At 48.7% G+C, this 12071-nt stretch overlaps 2 protein-coding genes across 2 annotated transcripts; both read left to right on the top strand.

Moving 5' to 3' along the window:
• Positions 1 to 1636: 1636 nt before the first annotated feature.
• LOC136532766 (uncharacterized) lies at positions 1637 to 2488 on the top strand. Its single transcript, XM_066525357.1, has 3 exons — positions 1637 to 1778; positions 2154 to 2311; positions 2408 to 2488. Exons 1-3 carry the CDS (start codon positions 1637 to 1639, stop codon positions 2486 to 2488), a joined length of 381 nt encoding a protein of 126 aa, XP_066381454.1.
• Positions 2489 to 3179: 691 nt separating this feature from the next.
• LOC136532767 (uncharacterized) lies at positions 3180 to 3875 on the top strand. Its single transcript, XM_066525358.1, has one exon. It carries the CDS (start codon positions 3180 to 3182, stop codon positions 3873 to 3875), a length of 696 nt encoding a protein of 231 aa, XP_066381455.1.
• Positions 3876 to 12071: the final 8196 nt, after the last annotated feature.

The raw sequence follows: 12071 nt of genomic DNA on the forward strand, positions 1-12071 counted from the left end.
TGGCCCCTTCTTTTAAGCTACATAAATCATGCTACGAGTTGTCTTTTTAGATACTGCAGGTTATATTTCTTTGATGAGAAGAAGAAATCATTGTGGGTTATTTGGAACACACTGTATTTCCTAATTATTGCTAACCTGTTTAGCTAATTAATTGTATATTTCATTTATTTATTTAGGTATGCATTGTTTACATACCCTACCTGCACAAATAAATGGACTTTTAGTGTTCAATTCTTTTCGACAAATATATGGGCAAGAGCTAAGCAATAACGAGCTAGTTGGCCATTAATTGCGCCAATCAGAGCTGACAAGACTGTTTTTAGTGAGGGCCATGAGTGAGATCATCATTATATTCCTCCTTACGTTTAGGATCATTCAGCTAAAAAATTTTATAATCTGCAATAGTTAGACAGAGCTAGCTAGCTCATTGTTTGTTATAAACTTGGTGGTTGAATATGTGTGTTTGTATGTGTGTGTATAGAGAGAGCGAGTGTGTGTGTTGAAAACATCATAAGTGAAGCACATCGAGGGCAGTGCGCAACCTCCGGACTTCAGTCAGCGTCCAGGCCAGCTGGCATTCTGCATTGGGACTACGGGGCCCTTTGGCACGGCTCAACGAGCAGCTTCTAGAGCGGCTTTTGATGAAGCCGTGCCAAACGCTCGAGCCCAAAACGGCTTGCGGCCGAGAGCCAGCAAAAGCCCCACAAAATGCGGTGAGACAGTTCCTCCGCCCGCCAAAAGCCAAAAAAAGTGGCTTATTCCGACTCCTCCTCTACACTTTCCATCCTTGTCCCCGGCTTGCTCTCCTCCCCGACGCCGCGCGCCGACGGCCGCCGCCGCGCCGTCCTCGAGCTCCGCCCCGCGCGGCTTCGATCTCCCTGCACCGCTCCCCGGCCTCGAGTTCCGCCCCACCGCCGGCTCCCTGCTCCGCCCCGCCGGCCTCGAGCTCCAGATCCGCCCCACTGCCGGCCCTCCCTGCTCCGCCCCACCGCCGGCCTCGAGCTCCCCCGCCAGCCTCCTGCTACGCCCGAGAGAGAGAGAGAGAGAGAGAGAGAGAGAGAGAGAGAGGGGGGGAGGGAGGGAGTGGGTGACAGGATAAGGAGTGTGGCCGTTCGGATAAGGAGAAGAAAAGAAGGGGAGAAGGAAAGAAAAAGAAAAAAAGAAAGAAAAAGAAAAGAAAAATGAAGAGAAAAAAATATAAGGGTATTTTGGACATTTGACATCTTCTTTACAACTAGGAGAAACCGTTTTGCCAAACGTTTTCGTACAAATAAGCCAGAGCCAGAAAAAACTGCTTTTCCATATGAGCCAGAGCCAGAGCTGTTTTTTCACGATCCAAAGGCGTGCTAAACGGGCCCTACATATGCAAAATATCGGTTCTTGTGACTTGAGCCACAATGCACGCCTTGCCTACGGCCACCCTGCATCGGGACTGCATGAAAATAAACGGTCCATCTTATAGTCATGGGAAGTTCCCAACGAACCGCCGATGTGCATACTCTCCGCGAGGCCTTCATTGCAGCTCGCTCAGCATGTCTATAAAGGCCATCCCTCATGTATCAACAGCTCACCCCATCATAGCGCGCGCAGACCCCAGAAACTATACGAGTAGTAGTAACACAAGTTCGTACGAGACATGGCTCCATCCAGCTCTGATGCTTGCACTCCCGCGCTGAGCATGAAGCTGCTGGTGGACACCAATGCCGGGCGCGTGCTGTACGCCGAGGCCAGCAAGGGCGTCGTCGACTTCCTCTTCTCCCTCCTCACGCTGCCCGTCGGCACGGTCGTCAAGATCCTAAGCAAAGACGCCATGGTCGGCTCCATCGCCAACCTGTACGGGAGCGTGGAGGAGCTCGACGAGACGTACGTCCGCTCCGACTACGCCAAGGACGCGTTGCTCGCGCCGGCCGGCGGCTGCAGTGGCGGCAAGCTGCTCCGGCTGCCGGAGCCGGAGGAGCCTGCACCGACTCAGTTTTACCGTTGCAACTACAACAACTACACTGAATGCCAAACCATGGTGTCTGAGGTGTACGGCACATCATGTCAGCATAGGAGCTGCAGTGGTAAGATGACCACGGCGATCAAGATCGTTGCTTCGAGCAGCACCGGCAGGTCTGCTCGCGGGGCTGCGGCGGTGGCCTCCGCTGTTGCAGGAACGGGTTTTGTGCAAGGTTTAGTGACGTACACGGTGATGGACGACCTCAAGGTTACGCCCATGTCCACCATCTCCGGCATCACCCTCCTCAACACCTTTGGCATCACGGACATTGGCACGCTCAAGGAGAAGACCGTGCAGCTGGGCTACGAAGAGGTAAATAATACACATCATATATTTCAGTTCCTTCACATGAGTGTTATGTATTGGTAGGCCTGTGTGCATTTATTCTGATCAATCGATGTTTTTCAGGGTCTGGAGATCCTGCGTGTGGCCCTGCAGTCCAAGACGGTGCTCACCGACGTATTCCTTGGGAAGAAACGGAAGGCTTGAGCGAGGTGTGCTGATGCTTATACTTGAGTTGCATGTGCGGTCAGTGGATGGCGTGTCGTGGACTCGTGGTTTTAGTTTCTGCTCATGCGTTTCGTTGTCTTTGTCTACTACTATGCTGTCGGTTACTAGTTTATGTAGTCCATGGGAAGAACTGTATGGTTTCTGACCTTCTTATGCTCTCGTTATGCCGGGACGCCATACGTATGGCTAGTTTGTATTTCAAGTATCTTTATTCAGGTTATGAATCTCAGTATGTATGTATGGGTTTGGATGCCTAGTTGATGTCTGGTAGCAACTTCCATTTACGTTTAGGGTCGAATTGATCGTTCAGTTTACTGGCACTGAAGTATCCCGAGTTGCTCATCCAACAATCATTGTTGCGTAAGCGTTCCTACGTTATTCTCTCTCCGCCGATCCGTTTTCTGAATGTTTCATTACGGGCGCCTCCTCGCATGGCTGAAATAATGGCGCGATGTTGGCCTCACTCTTGACCTTCCACTTTCAGAGATCGACCGGCGTTTGCTGCATAAATAGGTAATGTGAGAACAGTGATTCTTCTCCAAAATGTCGTGATACAATATAGATCGGCACAAACACCACCGCCAAGTTTGTAGAAGAAGAACGGACTGTTCTTGAGATCGATATGGCCCCAGCCAGTCCCAATCCCAACAGTAGCAGTACTACGCTAAGCATGAAGCTGCTGGTGGACACCAAGGCCGAGCGCGTGCTGTGCGCGGAGGTTGGCAAGGACGTCGTGGACTTCCTCTTCTCCTTCCTCGCCCTGCCCGTCGGCACGGCTGTCAAGCTGCTCGGGAAGGAATCCATGGTCGGCTGCATGGGCAACGTCTACGCCAGCGTCGAGGCCCTCGATGCCACTAACGTGGAGGCCGGCGCGGCCAAGGACGCGCTCCTCCGCCCCACCGTGGCCTCGGCGGCGGTCGGCATGAAAGGCTCTCTGTTCAGCTTGCCGGCGCCGGTCGATCAGTCCCTCCCAAAGAAGTTCTTCAGGTACCACAGTAATAACCGCTCACCCTCACCGTTTGGTTTTGGTGTCGTCGTCAGCTCTTCTTCGTGTGAGGGTGAGTACTTGACGGACACGTGCAATTGGACATGCCCGTCGTGTTCTGGCTATATGAACAAGGAGATGAGTTTTCTCGCGGCGGAGGGGTCTCGGCAGTCGGTGCAAGCGGAAGCCACAGGCAACAATAGGAACGGGTTCGTGCGGAGCCTCGTGACGTACACTGTGATGGACGGCCTCAAGGTTGCGCCCATGTCCACCATCTCCGGCATCACCCTCCTCAACACCTTTGGCATCCCCAACATCAGCATGCTCATGCAGAAAACCGTCCAGATTGGCTACGAGGAGGTAATTCAGATATATTCATAATATACTCAGCTCAAATACTCCTGTAAAGGAGGGCTGCCCAGGGTTTACACTAAAACTCATCATAAGGTAGCAACATGAGTGTGCATACATGTTGTGGCATATTATTTTTGTATTGAGTGGTTTGATTCAAAATTCAAAACAGAAATTCAAAACCCATTTGAAAATGGTTTGAAAAGAAAGGAAAAAAAGAGAAAATCCTCCCGCCTCCCCTTCTGGCCCGAGCGGCCCAGTCCTCCGCTCTCTTTCTCGGGCAGAAGGCCTGGCCTGCTCTGATTCCCCCCGCTGCCATGTGCCTTTCCAAATACTACTTTCACATCCTTGACCATATTGAGTACATCCTCACCAGTTCGGTTGCCTGGCTTGGTCTGGTGGTCTGCCTTACCTTTAAAATGCTTGCCTTTCTTTCTTAGAGGATGATTCGTAGGAAGAAATCGACGATGGCCAAGGTACACGACCTTTCGACATTTTTTCAAGAATATACATTTAATGTCATCGAAACAGTGCGTGCATGCATTATATCCCTTGTTTGATTGTCCTGAAAGATTACTTAGAGCAGGCCAATCATTGATTGTTACGAACAACAATGCTCGCAGGTCAAAGTTCTCCTGTTTGTGCTCATCCCACACATGTACACTTGGTCTGTTCCACAAAAGTAGAAGTTCTTCAACTAGTGGCCTCAAGTACAGATCAATGTCGTTGCCAGGTTGCCTTGGGCCTTGGATGAGCACTGGCATCATAATAAAGTTACGCTTCATGCATAATCAGGGAAGAAGGTTGTAGATACATAGAGTAACAGGCCAAGTGCTATGACTACTGCTCCGTTCCCCGAAAGGATTCATACCATCCGTACTTCAAGCAAACCTTAAGTTTCTTGCGTCATTTGCAAACTTCGGGAATTCTCTATCGATTGCTCTCTACTGGGACCCATCAGCAGGGTGTCTCAACATATTGTCTACCTTACGGTCTTCTTTGTGCCATCGCAACAAGTTTGCATGGTCTTTGTTTCTGAACAGACGTTTCAAGCGTGGTATTATAGGAGCATGCCACGTAATCTTAGCAGGGATTTTCTTCGTGGGACGTTCGCCCTCAACATCACCAGGGTCATCTCGCCTGATCTCATACCGCGATGCATGACATACCAGGCATGCATCTAACTTCTTGTACTCCTCGCCACGGTAGAGGATGCAGTCATTAGGACATGCATGTATCTTCTAGATTTCTAATTCCAAAGGACAGACTACCTGTTTTGCTTCGTACGTAGTGGCGGGCAATTCGTTATCCTTCGAAAGTATCTTCTTTTGGATTTTCAGTAACTCCCCAAATCCCTTGTCAGATACACCATTCTTTGCCTTCCATTGCAGCAATTCCAGTGTGGTATCCAACTTTTTCTGTCCCGCATCACAAGTTGGGTATAGTAATTTCTTGTGATCCTCTAGCATGCGTTCGAACTTGATCTTCTCCTTTTCACTTTTGCATTATCTTTGTGCGTCACGAATGGCCTGACCAAGATCATCAGCGGGCTCATCTTCTGCCCCTACCTCTTCTTCAGCTTCCCCTATTGCAGTATCATTGAAGGCACCATATTCAACAATAATGTCATCATCGTCCTATTGTTCTTCTTCATCTTCTTCCATTACAACCCCGGTTTCTCCGTGCTTCGTCCAACAAATATAGTTTGGCATGAAACCCGACTTCAACAAGTGTGAATGAAGACTCCTTGAGCTAGCATATTCCTTCAAATTCTTACATATGGCACATGGGCAGCACATGAAACCATCGTGTTTGTTTGCCTCGACCACACGTAAGAAAGAATGCACGCCCTCAATGAACTCTTGGGAGCGGCGATCAGCATTGCACATCCAATACCGGCTCATCTGCATGACATGACATACATACCATATTAAAACCTAGAACATAATTAGTTAATTATACGACATGCATGCCACCACACAAGGTATTAATTTATGAAAGTCTCGCTACAATGTAGACAATCCCAACTACCACTAAAAAAACTAAAGCTAAAATGCACTTCAGCAGCATAAGCATTTCACGACCAATCCCAACTAAAACAGACAGATCATGCATTTGTTCAACATCTATGGGCTTCTTCCGCAGGATCACTGCCTCATCAGCCGCCGTAGCCGCCTGTGCAAGAGAGTTTTGCACGTGTTCAACATACTCTTCCTCCCATTACCAGCCTGAACATCCAGTGCCATCCCAATGAAATTAAAACAAAAAATTAGAACTTTAATCACAATCATCATGAAAATAAGTATAAATTAACCATAATCATTAAATGCAACAAAATAACTTACATTGTGATCCGGACACTTGTAGAAGATACGGCCCTTGTTGGGACACTCCTTCCTCACCCGGTACTCCATTACAATCTTCTCACACTTGCCGCATGCAATGAGAGGGAGGTCCGGCCTCAGTCGCTTTGGAACCCGATGAGAGGCCGAGGACTCAAAAGCAGTTGCCATCTACTCTCTATACTCATTTTTAATATAATATAAATTTCTCATTTTATAAACAAATAAAATTAAAAAAACTCTAAAATTCTCTATATCTCTAAACCATGAAGTGTGCTATGCATGCTAGAAATGAAAGCTGAATACTAGTTTTGAATAACTACTTTAACCTTCCTTCATCCAAATATGCAGACTTTTACTCCCGGTTGGAGGGACCAACCGGGAGTAAAAGTTAACCTTTAGTCCCGGTTGGTAGCTCCAACCGGGACTAAAGGTCCCCTGCAGCAAAAGCCTGCCGCAGTAGCCGTTGGGTAGGGACCTTTAGTCTCGGTTGAAGCTACCAACCGGGACTAAAGGTTTCTCTAGTCCCGGGCGCGAAAAATACTGGGACTAAAGCCAAATTTCAAAGTAGATCAAAAGTCGTTTCTCTACTAGTGATCCCTCCGATCCAAATAACACACACTCTGTCTTCACTCTCTCCCCTACTGTGAACACGCTCGTAGCCACCATGGCCTATTGCGCCATTGCTCCTCGTGCGCCACCTCAATATCGTGGGCTTAAGATGGACCCTATACACAAACAAGGAGGTGTACTCTGGACCAAACACTAATGGAGTAACTACCACAAGTGGATAAAAAATGGGCACAACCTGGGTCTTCTCCTGGCCTGTAGCCGATGGACCAGGTCCTGATGCAAACATCGTCGGACATCTGCAGGGTAGTGGTGTGCAAGTTGCCCATACTCCCAATCTCGTGTTCACTACTCCCTGGGATTAGTGTTCGTGGACCAAAGGTGAGCTAACAGAGAATGTTTCATTCTTTAGTAGTACGTACACACATTCATTTGCACAACATTTGTTCAATTCCCAGGCTATTTTTCAAGAAAAAGCCTTGTCCGCATTTTCCGGTTTGTCAACATGCATACCACAAGATATATATTGATGAGAAAACTTTATGCTGGTTAACTGCATGTAGCATACGTAATCATTTTTTTATAATGCAAAGCTTTCTTATATTTTATTATGTGTGTGTGCACAACACAGGTTCACTGGGTCTACACTTCAGTTGTCTGGGACTTCCCAAATCAATGGTGAGTGGAGCATTGTTGGAGGGACGGGAGAACTTACTATGGCAATGGGCACTGTCAAACGCACAGAAATTGTATACAAAGAAAATGCCAGGGTTTCAGAACTCAAAATACATTTCGCTCCAATGAAGCCTGCTACAACTAGTGTAAGTAAAATACTAGATTCCTTATATAGGCATACAATTATTCATTGCCCTTTTTTTGAACTACACAACTTCATATATAGGCCAACGGATTAAAGGTGTTTGGGTCATATATATGGAACATATTACGTATGTAATTGTTCATATATGGAACTACACAACTTCATATATACTCCATTTGTCCCTAAATAAGTGTCGCTACGGTATTCGTGCCGGTCAAACCTTATGTTGTAACATGGCCTAAGAGAGTGGCGGAGACCTACGCGGCCAGCAGTTCGCAGAGACGTCTCCGACCAACTACCTAAGCAAAGGCCCAGCTACCGCGCCTCCAGACCCAGAAAGATGACGGTTTCTCAGACTGCTTGCAGGACGCTGCCGGTGACCCTGGCGCAGCCTCCGCCCGGTTAGCTCGTAGGCGTCTCCGGGCGGAGGGGGCGGAGGCCGCCCCGCTGTAAGGCTAATCAAGTGCCAACGTTACCTACGTGTGTGTGCAGGTAACCAGAGGAAGGCGCTCGTGGACGGCGCGGGCGCGCCGGTTCGGCCTCCGCTCGTAGGGGCAGAGACCCAAGCAGGAGGACGGCAATACTGGGCGTCGGGGGTCTGCGGCCCCGACGTCCCAGGGGCGGAGACCGACGGCGGAGGCCCAAAGGCCCTTTGCCGAATCCTGAGGCCTAATGAGGCGGAGAACGACGGCGGAGGCCCAAAGGCCCATCGCCGAATCCTGAGGCCTGATGGGCCGGCTGATCGTGCAGGCCCAGTACCTGAGGGCGGCATGACAAGATTACTCCTGAGAGGAAAGGCGAGTAGTGGAATATTCCGAGAATGTACTGTAGCAGTTGAAGGGTACTATTGTAAACTCTGTAAAAGTGGTAGTTGAGCCCTATAAATAGGGAACACTTGTAACAGTACATGGGTTTTTTGGAGGGTGAATTAATGAAACCCTAGTTTTGCATGCCATTTCCCTACACGCGCACCTGTCATGCCTGTTCCCCGAGCCTCCGCCTGAGGGCAACGCTTGGCGGGCGGAGGCCTCTATCTCGTCCACACTGTCTGAGACCGCAAGTCTCAACATTGGCGCCCACCGTGGTTTGACCAAGGCAAACCAACGATGGCAGGGAAAAGAAAAACCACCACCAGAGCAGCAACGACCACGGGTCAGAGAGGAAGGCCTAGGCGCACCACTCGTAGCACCTACAGAACATCGCCAACGGAGGATGACACCAGAGCAGATGCCCAGGGTCAACCACAGAAACCCCAAGATCCAAAGATTCAACATCCGGAGGCCCAACCAAATTTAGGCACAACACTCGAGGAAGAACTACAATAGCTGCAAGCATAGTTGCAAAGAGCGCAACAAGAGAGGGACAGAATGGCAGCAGCATTCGCAGCTAATCAGCAAGCTACTCAAGCATCAACACTTGCAGTAGAAATAAGGCAGCAGTTGGCAGTCCTACATGCTGAGATGCTAAGTATGCAGCATGCAGTACCAGCTTTAACCTCCGCAATCCCAGCCTCCGCAGCAACACCAACTGCAACCAGACCACAAGGGCCTCCGACAGTGATCAGCCCGACCATGATGCCATCTCAGGTGATGCGGAGGCCTATCGATCCTAAGTCCCCACTCTCTGAAGGCATACAACAGTCGCCATGGCCAACGGCGTACAAGCCAATTACACTACCAAAGTTCAACGGAAAGACAGACCCCCATCAGTTTATTATGAGTTACGAGGCAGCAGTAGCCTCCGCCGGCGGAGACGACGCCGTCTTGGCAAAGTCATTTGTCATTGCAGCCGAAGGCGATGTGTTGGCTTGGTATTCTATGCTCAAACCAAGCACAATATACTCTTGGAAAAACCTCCGGGACAAGATATTGGCAAATTTCAAGGGGCTAACAGCACAGTCGCTGACTTCCACAGATCTGTTCCAGTGCAAGCAAATGCAGGGAGAGACACTACACGACTACTTCCGGAAATTCGTGCAACTAAAGGCGAAGGCACCAGACGTCCCAGACGAGATCGCCATCGAAGCAGCGATCAAAGGCCTTCGAATCGGGCCATTCACAGCACACCTAGCAAGAAAGAAACCAACTTCCATACAACAGTTGTATGACGAGTTCGAGAAATACTGCAGATCAGACAATGACCTCCAGAAAAGGCTGGAGGAGCAGGGTCAAAACAGACAGCAAAACAGCAGCAAAAACTCCTAGAAAAGCTATACGAACCAGAATGCATCAAATCAGAAACCAGGCCAAGGGCAATTGCTCAGTATCGAGGGTCAACCTTACCCCGAACAAGGGCAACTGCCAGCGCCATCAGAGCTGGAGACCCAGACCAGGAACCAAGGTCGGCAAGGTTACCAAGGCAAAAACTGGAACAAAAACCACAAGCAGAAACAACGCAGGCCATATTGCGTTTTTCACGGAGAAAGCGCCGGGCACAACACCAAAGATTGTCTGGAGACAAAAGAGACACAGGAAATGATGAAGAACAAACAGACTGCACAACCTCCGGCACAGTAGAGCGTAAGAGAGGTCAGCACCACCAACACAACTGGCCACCAGCAGTACTGCCCAATGTACCCAGCGCTAAACGCAACCCAAATACATCCCTCCACACTGGCCTCTGCCTATTACCCAAACTTCCTACCAGCATGGCGGTCAACGCCTTTGCAGCAGCCTCCGGCGGGTAACTACAGGTCGGAGGCAAGCCTGACCTACATAAACCCAAAACCTCCCCACATAACCTACCTCGAAACAAACCCACCGCCACAAAACCAAATCTGGTTCGAGCCTCCGCCGCAACAGCACCACACGCAGTAACTGCATCCACCGCCACCTCACAACCAACCACCAGCCCCAAAAAATGAGCCAAACCTAGAAAACCAAGTCAACCCCCATGGACTGCTACCAACAATAGGCATGATACTACCAATCGTCGGAGGATCATCAATGGAGTTTCAAACAAAAAAGTAGAAAAAGGATCACCTCCGCCTGGTAAACAACGTAGCAGTCCAAGGCCCAGCAAAATACACAGATTGGTCTAGAGTCCCAATCACCTTCATAGAAGAAGATCTCCAGCTAGAAAGCTACCCTCACGCAGACGCAATGGTAATCAAGACCAACATAGCAGCATGGGAGATAAGCAGAGTACTGATTGAGACTAGCAGTTCAACAGATATCATCTTCGCAAATACCTTCGACCAAATGAAGCTCAGCAGAAATCAACTACAGCCCTCCGAATCCCCTTTGATAGGATTCGGAGGCAAGCAGATACAAGCATTAGGAAAAATCTCACTCCCAGTGTCGTTTGGAACCCAAGCAAATGCTAGAACCGAGTACATAACCTTCGACGTCGTCGATCTGTATTACCCATACAATGCCATCTTGGGCAGAGGATTCATGACTAAATTAAACGCAGCCCTGCATATGGCCTACCTATGCATGAAAATACCAGCACTCCATGGTATTATCACAGTCCGAGGCAACCAGAAAGAAGCAAGAAACATAGAAAAAGCAATCTACAGAGCTCAAAGAAACATCAATGCAGTCGAGTCGGCAGACAAAGAACTAGAGGCTCCGGATATGCCCAGAGGAAAAACAGATATGGCAGGTCAAGAAGAGACAAAGGTGACCCCTCTAGAAAAGGAGTTGCCAGACAGAAAAGTAACAATCAACTCAGAGTTGAGCAAAGCAGAGGAGGAAGAGCTCATGGAAACTCTAGTAAAAAACAAATACATCTTCGCATGGTCAGCCTCCGACCTACAGGGAGTCAGCAGGGACATCATACAGCACGAACTGGATATCAATGAAAACATGAGGCCAAGAAAGCAGAAACAGAGAAGAATGTCGGAGGACAGAATCCTGTCAACAAAGGCGGAGGTGCAAAGTTTGCTAGATGCAAAAGTCATCAGGGAAGTCAAGTATTCAGAATGGCTTGCAAACGTAGTACTGGTACCAAAGAAGAATGGCAAAATGAGAATGTGCATAGATTTCACAGATCTGAATAAAGCTTGCAGAAAAGACCCTTTCCCATTGCCAAGAATAGATGCCTCCGTCGACAAGGCAGCCAGATGCCAGAGGTTTTCTCTCCTCAACTGTTTCTCTGGGTATCACCAAATCTGGATGAAAAAAGAAGACGAAGACAAGACAAGTTTCAGCACTCCATTCGGGATATATTGCTACACCAGAATGCTGGAGGGTCTCAAAAATGCCAGAGCAACCTTTGCCAGAATGACAAAGGAAGTTTTGGGCTCACAACTAGATAGAAACATCATAGCCTACATCGACGACATAGTGGTCATGAGCAAGAACAAGGATGATCATGTCTCCGACTTACAGGAGACCTTCGCCAACCTCAGGACAGCTGGCCTCTGCCTCAACCCAGAAAATGTATATTTGGAGTTATAAAAGGGAAGATGCTCGGATACATCATAAGCAGCGAAGGCATCAAAGTGAATCCAGACAAAACTAGAGCAATAATGACAATGGCAGAACCCAA

Source organism: Miscanthus floridulus, unplaced genomic scaffold (genome assembly GCF_019320115.1).
Source record: "Miscanthus floridulus cultivar M001 unplaced genomic scaffold, ASM1932011v1 fs_702_2, whole genome shotgun sequence".
Classification (NCBI taxonomy): Eukaryota; Viridiplantae; Streptophyta; class Magnoliopsida; order Poales; family Poaceae; genus Miscanthus; species Miscanthus floridulus.